At 38.2% G+C, this 13802-nt stretch overlaps 1 protein-coding gene across 1 annotated transcript in view; it reads left to right on the top strand.

Moving 5' to 3' along the window:
- Window positions 1–12075, top strand: part of EIF3H (eukaryotic translation initiation factor 3 subunit H) — a 99635-nt gene extending 87560 nt beyond the window's left edge. Inside the window, exons 5-8 of the mRNA XM_058698884.1 lie at window positions 251–400; window positions 7910–8030; window positions 10316–10448; window positions 11856–12075. Of these exons, the coding sequence (XP_058554867.1) occupies window positions 251–400; window positions 7910–8030; window positions 10316–10448; window positions 11856–11953 (502 nt within the window). The 3' untranslated portion in view covers window positions 11954–12075. The remainder of the gene's footprint in view (window positions 1–250; window positions 401–7909; window positions 8031–10315; window positions 10449–11855) is intronic.
- Window positions 12076–13802: the final 1727 nt, after the last annotated feature.

Here is a 13802-nt window from a genome sequence, read left to right as displayed (position 1 = left end):
AAAGAATAGTTTATTTTGCCATGAATCTTGTTTTCTGAGCTTTATAACTCAAACTTGGATCGTTTTCAGTGTTATTCAAATCATTCGACTTATGCTGGACTCTGTGAAACTCGTTTCTCTCCTTTTTTAAAAGAGTGCTAATGAAACAGAGATCCTGGAGAGGGCCTGTAATTAGGGAAAATGTATGAAATAGTCAATTTAACACTTACTTCTGACCACCAGATTAAAGTATTTTTAACATGCTTCACAGATTGAAAAAGGGAAATATCACCTTTGAGCACATGTTTGAAGAAGTGCCGATTGTAATTAAAAATTCACATCTGATCAACGTCCTAATGTGGGAGCTTGAGAAGAAGTCAGCTGTAGCAGATAAACATGAATTGCTCAGTCTTGCTAGCAGGTAAGTGGCCCTGTCTCATGAAAAGTCCCTTTTTATCACTTTCTGCAAGAGATTCTTTCACTCAGAATTAAATCCATGAATCAAGAAAAAAATTACCCAAGCACACTTTGAGGTTTCTTAAGACATAACAACATGTAGTATTTATCCAGCCCTGCTAAGATCCCAGGAAAAAGGCCAAACTGATCAAATGAAAATGTTTGAATACTAATAATTCCTATTATAAGAATGCTCTGATGCCTTTGCTGTATCATTTTTGCTTTGATATGGTAAATGCCCATGGGAGAGGAGTTTGTTTGTCTGTTTGTTTCTTTTGGGGCTTAGCTTTATTTATTGTACACTGTCCTTAGAGGCTTATGGTATTATGTCTGGATATTTAATAATACTCAGGAGAAAAACAAAAATGCTTATTTGTTTTACTGGTGGCACTTGCCCTTGTTCAGATACAGACTGTATTAGTAGTGAATTTCCAGTGTGGATTTTCAACTAAAATTAGAATTTTCCAAACATGACCCTGGCTTTTGCTGTCTTAGACAGTGGTGACATCATCTCCTCCATTGTGACTCCTTTAGCTATCTAGTTGCTAGGTATTTATTGTGTTGGTAAAGTACTCACTGAGGTGTTCCAAACACATTATTTCCTTTATGGAATTAATGTTTCTTTTCCTGTCATTTATTGCTCTTAACAGAAATATAAGCGGAATCGTCTATGTAGCTCCTCTTAAATGCCCTTTAAGCTTGATGTTGGTGATTGTTTTGTGATGGGAGGGTGCTAGCAGCAGACCTGTAGAAATTAAATAGGCCGAGTAGGTACTCAATCAGTATGTATTTGTTGAATGACCACGAAGTGTGTTTTCTTAAGCACACAGTTTGGAACCGAAGCTCAGTTATTTGTCATATTTCTGTAACCTCCAGTAGAAGCTTGCACAAAAGAACATACAGACCTTGTACTTCTTTGTTATAAGACGAGTGGGATAAACCCAGGAGGACCAGAGAGCCCAGTATTCTCCATGCTCTGGAATGGATAGGACTGTGGTTGAACGGCCACTTCTATTGGATGAATCCATCATAGAGGCCACTAGAAAGCCTGTACAGAGGAAGGAGATGGAAACTGCGTGGTAAACGGAGTGTATAGCCAGCTTACAAGGCTAATTTGGCACTAAAGAGTTACTGTGGACTGCAAACATATATTCATAATAGTCCTTTAATTTGTCTCTTTTAGAAGGTCATACTTTTCTTTATTACTTTTACAAACACATTCAGCACACCTGTATTTAAAGCATTGCGCCAAGAACATTCTTTAGCATGCAAGGTTACAATTTGATACATTAAGTATATATGTAGTTACACAATAATTTTAAATTTATTATGTGAAAGCGTTTGCTCGTATAATTTATGCCTTCACCCTTTCTCAAGCTTATTGAGCATACAAAACAAATATAGCCCTTTTGTGCTTTAACATTACCGCTGAGTTGGTCTGTAATGCTTATTTATCCAGAACAGCATTTATAATAGCCAAGAAAATGCTCCCAGTTTGCCATAGCAACTAAGTTCTAGACAAATATTTTATTATAGTTTTATCTTCTGTATTTTATGTGAAATAGAGAGGTCCTTTTCTTTAAATGTGAAATTATTTAAAAGGTAAATTTGTGTTCCTGTTGGAAGGGAAAAAAATGAAGCAACCCTGAGCAGTACCTGTTCTAATGGACTGTTATATTCACCCAAACTGATAATACTATTTTAACAGACTGAACTATAACCTTTGTACATCTCAAATTTTAATTTCTTTTCTTTTTTTTTTTTTTTAATGTTTTTATTTATATTTGAGACAGAGAGAAACAGAGCATGAGCAGGGGAGGGTCAGACAGAGAAGGAGACTCAGAATCCAAAGCAGGCTCCAGGTTCCTAGCTATTAGCACAGAGCCTGATGCGGGGCTCGACATCATGAACCACGGGATCATGACCTGAGCTGAAGTCGGACGCTTAACCGACTGAGCCACCGAGGCGCCCCTCAGATTTTAATTTCTAACATTAATAGCATGCTGATGATAATCAAGTCAGTCGCCATGAAATTTTTTCTAAGAAACCACATCAGAAATCATGCTCTAGCAGCTCCTCAGACATTTTGCGTGGTCTTGCTTTTCACAACCCATATGTGGATACCACTTCTTTGGTTTACCTGATAAATTGGTTCTAGGCTGTGAATAAAACATACTGCATTTCCTTTCATTTAAAACAATTCTGATTTTTAATTTTAATTTTATTGGATGGAAGTTCTGGTAATGGCTGCTTCATAACAGCCTTCATTAATTTTTAAAAATGTGTTACACAAGCCTTCAGCTTTTCACTCTTGAAAAGGTAATTATGTTATTTCCTCTTTAAAAAAGTAAACTAAGGTGGGCATTATACATTAAGGATAAAGATAAATTGATACTACAGCCAGAGTAGACTACAGCACACCTCTGCATGTGTTGGTTCACATCTGTTTAAGTGAGCTGTTTTCAGTTCTTTGTTTACCTTGACAATAAAAGAAAAGGCTATATTATTGAATTTCCTAATAATACCTCCCTGGTTCAGTATTCTAGTTGAACTGGTACTGAAGAAATCCCTGTACAGTTGCTCTTGGTAATGGACCTGATTTCCTGTGAATGTTATCTGTGAAATAGTTAGATATTATTTTAATTCCTTTTGCCCTTCAAGACCTGTTGTGCAGATTTTTTAGTATTTCTTATTGGATATATTTCTGAAGAACATTGTAGTAATATAAATGATATGAAATGTTTAGAGGCCACAGATCTGTGCTTGTGTTCTTTCACGAATTACATATACTTAACAATACGTAACATTAGTGCTTTATATTAAAGACCTTTTGGGGTAGAGAGGGCGAGTCTATTCCAGTAGAATTGCTCAAATCATTGTAGTCATTCTTCAAGATTCAAGGTGTGGGAACAAATAATAGATCTCTCTTCATATGGCAATAACTCTCCCTTATGGTTTTCTCCAGTGTCATTACCCTTCCCGCCATCACCCAGTTAATAGGGTTTGTGGTGATCTTTCTCTTCTCTGAATTCCTTTTGCACTTAGCGTATAAATGACTTTTTTTTTTTTTAAACAACTATTTGCATAGTTGATTGTAGCATTTCTTGTATTTGTTCTAGCTCTTTGGGCCTCAGTTCTTTCATTGGTGAAAATGGAAGGGTCAGTGCCCTCTTCCTGAGGGCTGTCCCATCCCTGTCCCTCCTGCCTTCTGGGGGTCTGACTCCATTCTTCAGTTGCTCTGTGTGTTGTTTTCTGTTATTTATTTATTTATTGACTTGTTTTTCCCATTAAAAAAAAAAAAAATTGACGATGTTCAAGTCCTCAGAAAAATGGAAAGAGTTAAATCTGATGAACACACATAAACTTTTCACCTGGATTTACCAGTGGTATATCCTCCCACATTTGCACCTGCTCTCTTTTTATCTATGTACATAAATGCATGGCTTGTTGTTTGTTGTTTGTTTTTTTGTTTTCCTGAACCATTTGAAAGAATTGCTGGCAGGACACCTGGGTGGCTCAGTCAGCTGAGCCTCGGACTTTGGCTCAGGCCATGATCTCACAGCTTGTGGGTTTGAGCCCCACATCGGGCTCTGTGCTCACAGCTCAGAGCCTGGAGTCTGCTTCAGATTCTGTGTCTCCCTCTCTCTCTCTGCCCCTCCCCTGCTCACACTCTGTCTCTCTCAAAAATAATAAATAAACATTAAAAAAATTTTTTTAAATAAAGAATTGCTGGCATGACTTTTAACCCCTAAATATTTGAATATACATCTCCTAAAAAGGACGTTTAAACTTGTTTAAGTCTCCATCATCATTTTTTTTTAATTAAAAAAAAAATTTTTTTTTTTTAACATTTATTCATTTTTGAAAGACAGAGAGTATGAGCGGGGCAGGGACAGACAGAGAGGGAGACGCAGAATCTGAAGCAGGCTCCAGTCTCTGAGCTGTCAGCACAGAGCCCAACTCCGGGCTGGAACCCACAAACTGTGAGATCATGACCTGAGCCGAAGTTGGACGCTTAACCGACTGAGCCACCCAGGCGCCCCTAAGTCTCCATTATCTTAAGAAACAAAATTACAAAAAGAATGCTTTTTGACGTCATACCACTATTATCCATTTCCTTTCACCTGTTGCTTCATACTCACTTGTTTCTATAGTCATACTTAGTGTTCCATCTGTTCTTTGTTGTCAGAGCTCTCACTGAAGTCACAGAGGACTTCATCACTGTATTACTGGAGATTGTGGACACTTAAGTCTTTTGTATGTTGATGTCCCCCCTTCTTCCTGAAATAAACTTTGGAGCCTCTGAAACTACAACTGTTCTAGGTTACTTCTCATTCTCCACAGTGAACCCTCTTTGCTCATCCCTTAATTTCAGTGTTCTTCAGGGTCTGTCTTCCCCTTTGTGCACTCCTGGGGTGATTTCATTTTATTTCTGCGTCTTTTGCTACCTTAGGCCAGGGCCTCATTATTTCTATTCCTGATTACTTTCACAGTCTCTTAACTTCCTGCAAAACTTCCTGCAAAACTTCCTATTCCTCTTTCATTGTAGTAATCTTGCTAAATGCAAATTGTACTCTCGTATTACTCCTTTGCTTAACTTTCTGGCTGGTTCCCCATTGGCCTTAGAATAGAATCCAAACATACAGTCCTTGCTTCCAAGACTGTGCTGTGACCCTTGTCTGCCTCTTAGTTTCACTGCTCTCTTTTCCCAATCTTGCCCTCAGTGCAGTTCTTCAAAGGCATCATGCTTTTCATGCCAGAGTGTCTGAACATGTTGCCTGTGCCCAGTATCTTCAATGTCCCTTCCTGCCTTCCTTGTCTCCAACTCCTCTTCAAAAATTCAAAATTCAAAATTCAATTGTCACATTATCTGGAAAGTCTCATCTCCTCCTACCAGACTATCTTGTATGCTTCTGTTACATCCCTGTGTTGTGTTTATCTGTTTACATTCCTGTCTTCTCACTGGGATGGGTGGAGAGCAACAATGTCTTTTACAGTTCAATACACAGCATCTGACAGGGTGACTGGCAAAATATGTATGTACTCAATAGTGTGTATTGAAAGAGTACATTTAGATGACAGAGTATTGTTAAATTTTAATCTTGACTGTATTTGGAACACAGTGTGACTGTATAATCAGTGGATGTGGACTAAGTACTCGGAGGAAAAAATGAATTAATTACTCACCTTGACCATTGGCCTAGACATTTAATTAGAGGTGACTTAGAATCAAGCTGTTAAGTAATTAGAAGAAAACAGAAACAAATACTTATCTTGTTTCCAAAGAATAAGAAATATTTTAAAGTTAAAAATGATTCACGAAATTAAAATGGGCTAAGATAAATATGAAATAAAATTTAATTTGATAAAAACACTTTTGCAAAAAAGCGAAACATTTGAATGTTTTGAAAAAGCGTCATTAGGTCAACTGGGCTAAGGTTATGTAGGTAGTTCCAGACCTGAGATTAGAAGGTAAATTTATTTACACACATACAACACACACACACACACACACACACACACACACACACACACACCAGTTCTGTGTTCTTTCATTTAGGAAAGAGCCAAAACTTGGTAAAAAGAATTCAATATATCATGGCTTTTGCTATATTCGCCATGTTGTGCAAACATTTGCTACTAATTCCAAATCATTTTCATCACCCCAAATAGTATCCATTAAGCAGTCATGTCACCCCTCCTTTTCCCATGCTCTGGCAGCCACTCATTATTTTCTGTCTCTATGGATTACTTTATTCTGTACATTTCATATAAATGGAACCATATAGCGAGAGGCCTTTTGTATCTAGGTTCTTTTACATGGTATATTGTTTTTAAGGTTTATGCATGTATCTGGACTTCATTCATTTTATGGCTCAATACTATTCCATTGTATGGACATACCACAACTTATCCATTCATGTTTTGATAGACATTTGGTTTTTTTCCCACCTTTTGGCTTTTATGAATAATACAACTATTAACATACGTGCACAGTCTTCGTGTGAGCCTATGTTTTTAGTTCTCTTGAATAAATATGAGTGGAATTGCTGGGTCATATGGTAACTTTTAACTCTTTGAGGAACCACCAAACTGTTTCCCATAGCAGCTGTACCTTCCCACCACAGTCTATGGGTGTTCCAGTTTCTCTACATCTTTGTCAACACACCACAATAGACTCTTTAACTAATCTCCTGGTTTGTACCCTCCAGTCTGTTCTCTGCATAGCAGCCAGAGTGGTCATTTTAAGATTTAAGGCAAAATATACCACAAACATGAACAACTCAAGGGCATCATTTAATTGGTGTTGAGGGGTCTCATTCACTTTAACTGTCATTAGTGTTTTGTGGTGCAGCCGATGACTTCCCATGTGGGCTTGTCTGACCTCTGTGTTCCAGCCATGGCCGAGACCTCCTCTTTTTGTTGGCCTCGTTCTTGTGCATCACAGGCATTCAGCACTGATGCTGTCTTCTCCAGGAAGACTTTTGTTTGGCTGATTCCTTCTGATTGTTTGCTTTCAGCCTGTCATCTCCTCAGAGGGATAGTGCAACCATACTGTCCAAAGTGTCTCTACCTTCCCTTCCCCGCTTCCCCACACCTAATCATTTGTAGGCTCAGTGAAGATAGAGACCGTGAATGTCTCATTCATCATTGTCTCTATTTGCTAACACTGAAGTCGGAACATAATAGATGTTTAGTAAATACTTGTTTGAAATGAATGAGTGAATACTATTTGTTAACTAGTTATTTTTAGAGTACGTGTATGCAGTAGTAGGCTTTACCATGGTAGGAGTTAGTTGCAGGCAGAAATCAATGAATATGGTGGTCATTTTACAAATCATGAGCATCATTTTCTAAGATGATTTTGGTAAATTAGCTGCAGTAGAAATTTCTGGAGAGGAAAAGAAGTGTGAATGACTGTACTACACATTCTAGGGAGGGCAAGGGGAAAGGAGCCCTCTTCCTTTCCTCATGTAGCTTTACAGAATAAATGCTGTTGTTCTTTTAGAACCTGCTGGATAGAGAAATCCTGTACCAGAAGTCTTAGTGTGTTTGCATGGTTCTTCCTTTCCATGCGTCCTGATTTAAATGCTCTGGAACACAGTTGGGAAGGGGGTGGTGCTAAGGGAAAAGGTGCAGGAGTGCTGAGCTTAGGTTAAACTTGGTTGTTCAGGAAATAAACATTATAGATATCCTGCTAGATATGTTTAACAGCTTCTACTCTGATATATGTATGCTCTGACAGTAAGAAACTGAGCTATTTCAGGTGCTCTGGTGGTTACAGTGTGAGTTCAATATGAAAAGTTTAATAACAATCTGATTCACATTCTTTCCTGGACCCTTGTTATGTGTATGTGTGCTCTCATTCTTTTAGCAAATAGCAGCTCAGTTTAATATCTCAGAAGTGTTTAGAGCAGTGGCAGAGCTATAACTTTAAAGTATGACATGCCAGTATATTTACTTTACATTTCAGCAATCATTTGGGGAAGAATCTACAGTTGCTGATGGACAGAGTGGATGAAATGAGCCAAGATATAGTTAAATATAACACATACATGAGGAACACGAGTAAACAGCAGCAGCAGAAACATCAGGTTGGTGTTATGAAAAAATTCAACAGACATGGAATTCATTCCTAAGTATGGTGCTTTAAGAGTTATATTCAAAACTATCGAAATTATATTTGATAACGCATTGACTATTAGCTGGTAACTATATCATATTTAAAAAGGTTATTCTTGGGGCGCCTGGGTGGCGCAGTCGGTTAAGCGTCCGACTTCAGCCAGGTCACGATCTCGCGGTCCGGTCCGTGAGTTCGAGCCCCGCGTCAGGCTCTGGGCTGATGGCTCGGAGCCTGGAGCCTGTTTCCGATTCTGTGTCTCCCTCTCTCTCTGCCCCTCCCCCGTTCATGCTCTGTCTCTCTCTCTCTGTCCTAAAAATAAATAAAAAAAAGTTGAAAAAAAAAAAAAAAAGGTTATTCTTTATATAGTATGTTCCTCACATATTATTTCTAAGTTGTACTTTAAAATACCTGTCTTAAAGAATGCTGGTGTATTAAGCTCAGATTGTGATGACAGTGTTATGCAAATAAGAGATACATTTATTGAGAAAATCAGAGGCAGAAGAGATTCTGGAGTGTCACAGCTCATTTCTTTACTAACTGTAATTGGTTTGGTAGTGGCTCATTGCAGCATAGTTAGCAATCTTCAGTTCATTTGAAAAACTGAGCAATTGTGATTAAGAGCAAGCAATTTTGATAGGAAATAATAGACCAACCGCTGTGAAATAGATAGTATAATACAGATAAAAACCCTAGAACTACCTGAATATTCTCACATGCACATACACACTGCTATGGCCATTTAGCCTTTTCTTTATTAGTGTTGCTTGAAGGCCACATGATTCTCACAGTTCCTGGAATATTGTTTTTAGGACTGTATTGTTCTGAGGAGTTCTTATAGATAATTATAAGATTATAGAATTATAGATTCATAGATAAGTTGATTCCAGAATGTTCATCTGTGAAAGTGTTTGTATGTGACTACTGTGTTTACATTAAAATGCACTTGAAACTAGGTGTTGTTAACTGTATAATTCTCAGCACAAGTATAACTAAGGGGTTCTGAGAATATTACACTCAAACTTTTTTTTAATATCAGTTGTTCGTATATAGTGAAATTTAAGTACTTTGTGTTTCTATTGTACTTAGAATTTTAAAAACACATATAAATCTATAAAGTACATACCTTTTAAAAGAAAAGATGATGGGTAGTAAAAATGGTGATGGTGAAACACTTATAAAGGGTAGTAGGGGACGACGACAGCAGAAAAGACCAAGCATGATTCTGTCCTCCTGCTGCTGCTTCCTGTAGGTGAAGGTTGCAGCCTGGAGTATCAAATTGTGAGACCGTTGATTCTGGAAACCAGTCTTACAGATATTTTTTACAATTCTAATATGTCTTAAAACTTTGCACATGATGCTTATTTGTACCACCACCACCATTCATAACCCTTTTTAGATTTGTCTGACTTCTCTCAAATCCCCTAATGAGTATAGAAATCTTTGCAAAGGAAGGTACTCCCCCTTTTTAAGAATCCAACGACCTAAACTTTTTACTCGCCCACCTTGGTTTCTCATTACCTGACATTTTAAGGGCTACGTGTGGGATATTTTCACTCTGCTGTTGTAAGCAACCCACAAGTGTTACCTCTTGATTATAATTTGCTCTGTGAGTTTGTAGTCAAGCCATACCTTTAGATGTATCTTCACCTTCTCTTCAGAGAATCACAGGAATCTTCATTTGGAAAGTTTCTGAAGCGTTATCTAAGCTAATATTCATTCTTAGCTATAGGGCTAAAAGCACAGCTGATCAGTAGAAGTGCTTACTACTGTAATAATAGCAGTGATGATGTTACAGTATTAACATCATCAGCATTATTGTTGTTTTGGTCAGTAGGGGTAAAGTTGAAAAAATTCCCCAATGTGATCGTTGATTCCTTTACTTACTACAGTTAAGATAAATGTTACTTGTAACGCCGTCATTTACCCTATTGTCATAAATGGTAAAATCACTCCCCTTCACTCACCAATTATGAACTTCTTTATTTTTTAAGCCCCCGGTTTCCTACATAACCAGTTTGCTTTTTGCATATCATTATAGACTCTCAGAGCGACACTTGAGTTTCCAACAAAGGCATTTTCTTTATTGCCATATTCATTAGCTTCTTAGAAGCAGGAGTTACCATGGGTTACACCATTTTTAAAACTGAAGTTTGAATTCAGAGCAATGGAGTTTTGCTGATCGCGTAATTGACAATGGGTCTGTTTTTCTCCTCAGGTAGGGACAAATAACCAAATAATTTCTCCTCTGAATTTTAGTATCAGCAGCGTCGCCAGCAGGAGAACATGCAGCGCCAGAGTCGAGGGGAGCCCCCACTGCCTGAGGAGGATCTGTCCAAGCTCTTCAAGCCACCCCAGCCGCCAGCCAGGATGGATTCTCTGCTCATTGCAGGTACTGTCAGCTGGTGCAAAACATGGCTACTCTTCTCTCTTCCTTAGGAAGCAGGAGACAAGGAAAGATCTATCAACAGAAAAATACATCATAAAAGCTAGTGTATTTAAAATGGTTGAATGATGAATTTGAATCTAGCACATATACTCTCTGAAACTTATGAACATGTCAGTCTTTGTTATTTCTAAGTTTCTTTCTGCACTTCACTCCTTGTTTAAGCATTTTTTGAGATGGCATTATAAACTTTCTAAAGTGGAAAGGTTTTATTTGAGTCATCTTTCATAGAAACCAAGAAAAAAATGTTTACCTTCTCATAATGCAGAAGATCATTTAACTCGAGCTGCTTACTTTTCATGTTCCAGTCCAGCACTGAGCCCATGTCTGTTTGTGGGTGTTTGAATTGAAAAGGATTTCCCTTAACTTTGACTTCTGTTGTAGCAACATGAATGCAATTCTGGATGTACTTTGTGTGGATGTACTTACCATTTAACACTGCCTTTCAGTGGTTGGTGGAGTCTTGTGTCCTTTGCTAGGACTTGATTGTGCTCTTAATATTTAGCCATGATAACCTGATTTCTGTGTAAATGCTGTTAAATACTGTTTGATTCGATCAGCTAGTTGCCTGTGAGATATATTTGAGTAAAAATCCTACTCAAAAGATGATCTTCCACAATTTATTAATTCTGTTGGTACATTTTCAGTGTGGGGGGAGAATTCCAAATTCCTTAAGATTTTCTAGAATACATATAAGTTAAATTTGGGAAACTGGGACACGTTTTCCTTACTTAAGGTCCAATTCAAGCAGAGTTGTATTTATTATATTTTCAAAGCACATTGCACAAATGTTGCATTAGATTAGATCATTAATTCTAAGACTTAAAGAGCAGTGATGTATTTCTTTCTTCACATGGACTCTCTGCTTCTGCTCTATCTTGGGTTAGAAGAGGAAGAAACCCTTAGTATTTCCAGAGCACAGACTGAAAACTACTGTACTTTTTCATATCTGGGTCAGATAGGTCCATTTAGTTTGCAGTTCTGTGATTTGGTATCTGGATCTCTTTTGTGCCTGGCTAAGAAGAGCCAGTGCTGTTTTCTCACTTGTCTTAGTACAACGTGCGTCTGATCAACATAGTCAGTACCTTTTGATTGATAGCTAATATGTACTTAACTGCTGTTTTTCTTCATTCTCCGTGCAACCAGGAGTGGAAGATAGCCTATTTTCAAAAGAACTTACATTCTTCATTATAAGGATATGGACAAATGGAATTGATTCTTATAAACTCTTGATTCAGAACAAAACAAAACTCTGATGATCCTGCATTCTGATTTTCTTGCTTGACTAGTGTTTTAGGTCATTATAATTTATGGAACATTGTGACTCTCTTTCTCACTTTCCCAAATGCACAGGCCAGATTAACACTTACTGCCAGAACATCAAGGAGTTCACTGCCCAAAATTTAGGCAAACTCTTCATGGCCCAGGCTCTTCAGGAATACAACAACTGAGAAAAGGAAGTTTCCAGAAAAGGAGTTAACCTGGACTCTTGAGATCACATTGGGCCACTTCTTGGAAGAAATACACTTGCATATTGAAGTCTTTCCAGCTAATAATAAAATAATAAAACAACCTTGACTGCCTGCTCATTTGATTTTAGACACATCTAGCCTTTTATTTTTGTTTTGCTTATGCTGTTTGTCTCCGAAAGATAAAACAGATTTGATCAGAAGCTTCATCAGGCTCAGACCTGCAGGCTCCGTCACCTTTTCTACTACCTCTGAGGTGCCACATTTCAACATAGAGTCCAGTGCTGCTTGTCCCAACTCCTGACCCAGAGGCCCTGGCACACTGTGAATTCTTGTGCTTCATTCTACCAAATTGGTGCCCCTGGAAGGCCAGGCCTTGTGTGCTTGCCCAGGCAGTCCTCATCCCCAAGCCTCAAATTGCTGGGCGTGCTTCTTATTGGTCTGTTGTTTTGTTTCCACAGGTGATGGTCTGCCAGTACCATTAATGCCAGGTCATTAATTGGCCACTAGAATTAAGGGAAAAAAAATCACCAAAGGAACCATATTTGGTATGAAAAAGAAATTCATTCTGTGTATTTATTTTTTATTTAGGACTTCATGTTTATCTTTCCATACCATGAAGTATAATTCTGCTGACATGGTGTTTTATAAGTGGGGAAAGAAGAATTGGAAGAACAGTACTCCATGGGGGGAGGGGGACTTTTAATCTCAGATTTGAAAGATAATCAGAAATCCTGCTGTGTGTAACACCAAAATCCGTGAGGGGTACAACTGGCGGAAGTGTGCCTGTGAGACTCTATTTAGTGATTTTCATCTTGAAGACATGGCCCATCGGAAGATGATCAGAGAGAACGGGTTAGGGATAAGGAGAGTTGAGAAGTCTTTTTTTTTTCCCCCCTGGCAGCATTGTTCTGGAGGTACTGCTGAGGCTCTGGGAGCAGGCAGCTGGATGGAAACCTGACCTTTTTCCCTCTGGGGTGTACTTAAACAAGTTGCTTAACCTCCATGTGCTTCACTTTCCTCATCCAAACAAGATGTGAAAAGGGGACAGGCATATTGCCCTGTGGGCGGGTGTGAATATTGAAGAAATTTATCGAAGATTCGGGTGAAGTGCACAGAATGTTCAGTGGTTGGTACGTAGTGGAGGCTCAGTATGGACTGTGATGACGGACGTACTCTCAAGTTCTCTGGGATGTTGGGTTGTTAGCAAGCTCTTGCTTTTAAAAAGCTGTGGCCCTTGAACATTCTCGAATTCAGGTACTTGCTCACATGAATTAATTTTTCTAGGATAAATTCCTAGAAGTGGACCTGCTGGTCAAAGATTATATAAAATTCTAAGGCTTTTTAACTGTATTGCCAAATTACCTTCAAGCAGTTTGCACTCCTGCCCATGCTGCTGCCTGATTGGAGTCAACCCGTACTTGAGTGTGGTCATATTAGGTAGAGGAGAGGTATTGATAAACAAAACTGGTCCTGGTCTCCGTCCTTGTGGATTGTATACTCTGTTGGTTTATTTCCTTGCATTCGAGTTGCCTAGATTTGGAATTCTATTGTGAGTTAAACAAAGCACCCTTGAAGTCTCAAAGAGCAAACTAAAAGGAAAGTCCTTTCAAACGTAAACTTAATTACTATTTTCTTCATGGTGTAAGATTAATGTAACATGATTCAATTAAATTCTTTAAAGGTGTGGTTATTTCTTACATTCCATATGATTATTTCGATACACATAACTGAGAGTAACACATAACTCAGAGTAACACACTTAATGGAAGATTTCAGTAGTTTTCGGGTTAGGAATTACTGTATTGGGAAAAACTGTTTAGGGAAACAT

This window comes from Neofelis nebulosa, chromosome 14 (assembly GCF_028018385.1).
Source record: "Neofelis nebulosa isolate mNeoNeb1 chromosome 14, mNeoNeb1.pri, whole genome shotgun sequence".
Lineage (NCBI taxonomy): Eukaryota > Metazoa > Chordata > Mammalia > Carnivora > Felidae > Neofelis > Neofelis nebulosa.
The sequence above is the reverse complement of the archived record's forward strand: the minus strand, read 5'-3'. Positions and strand labels throughout refer to the sequence as shown.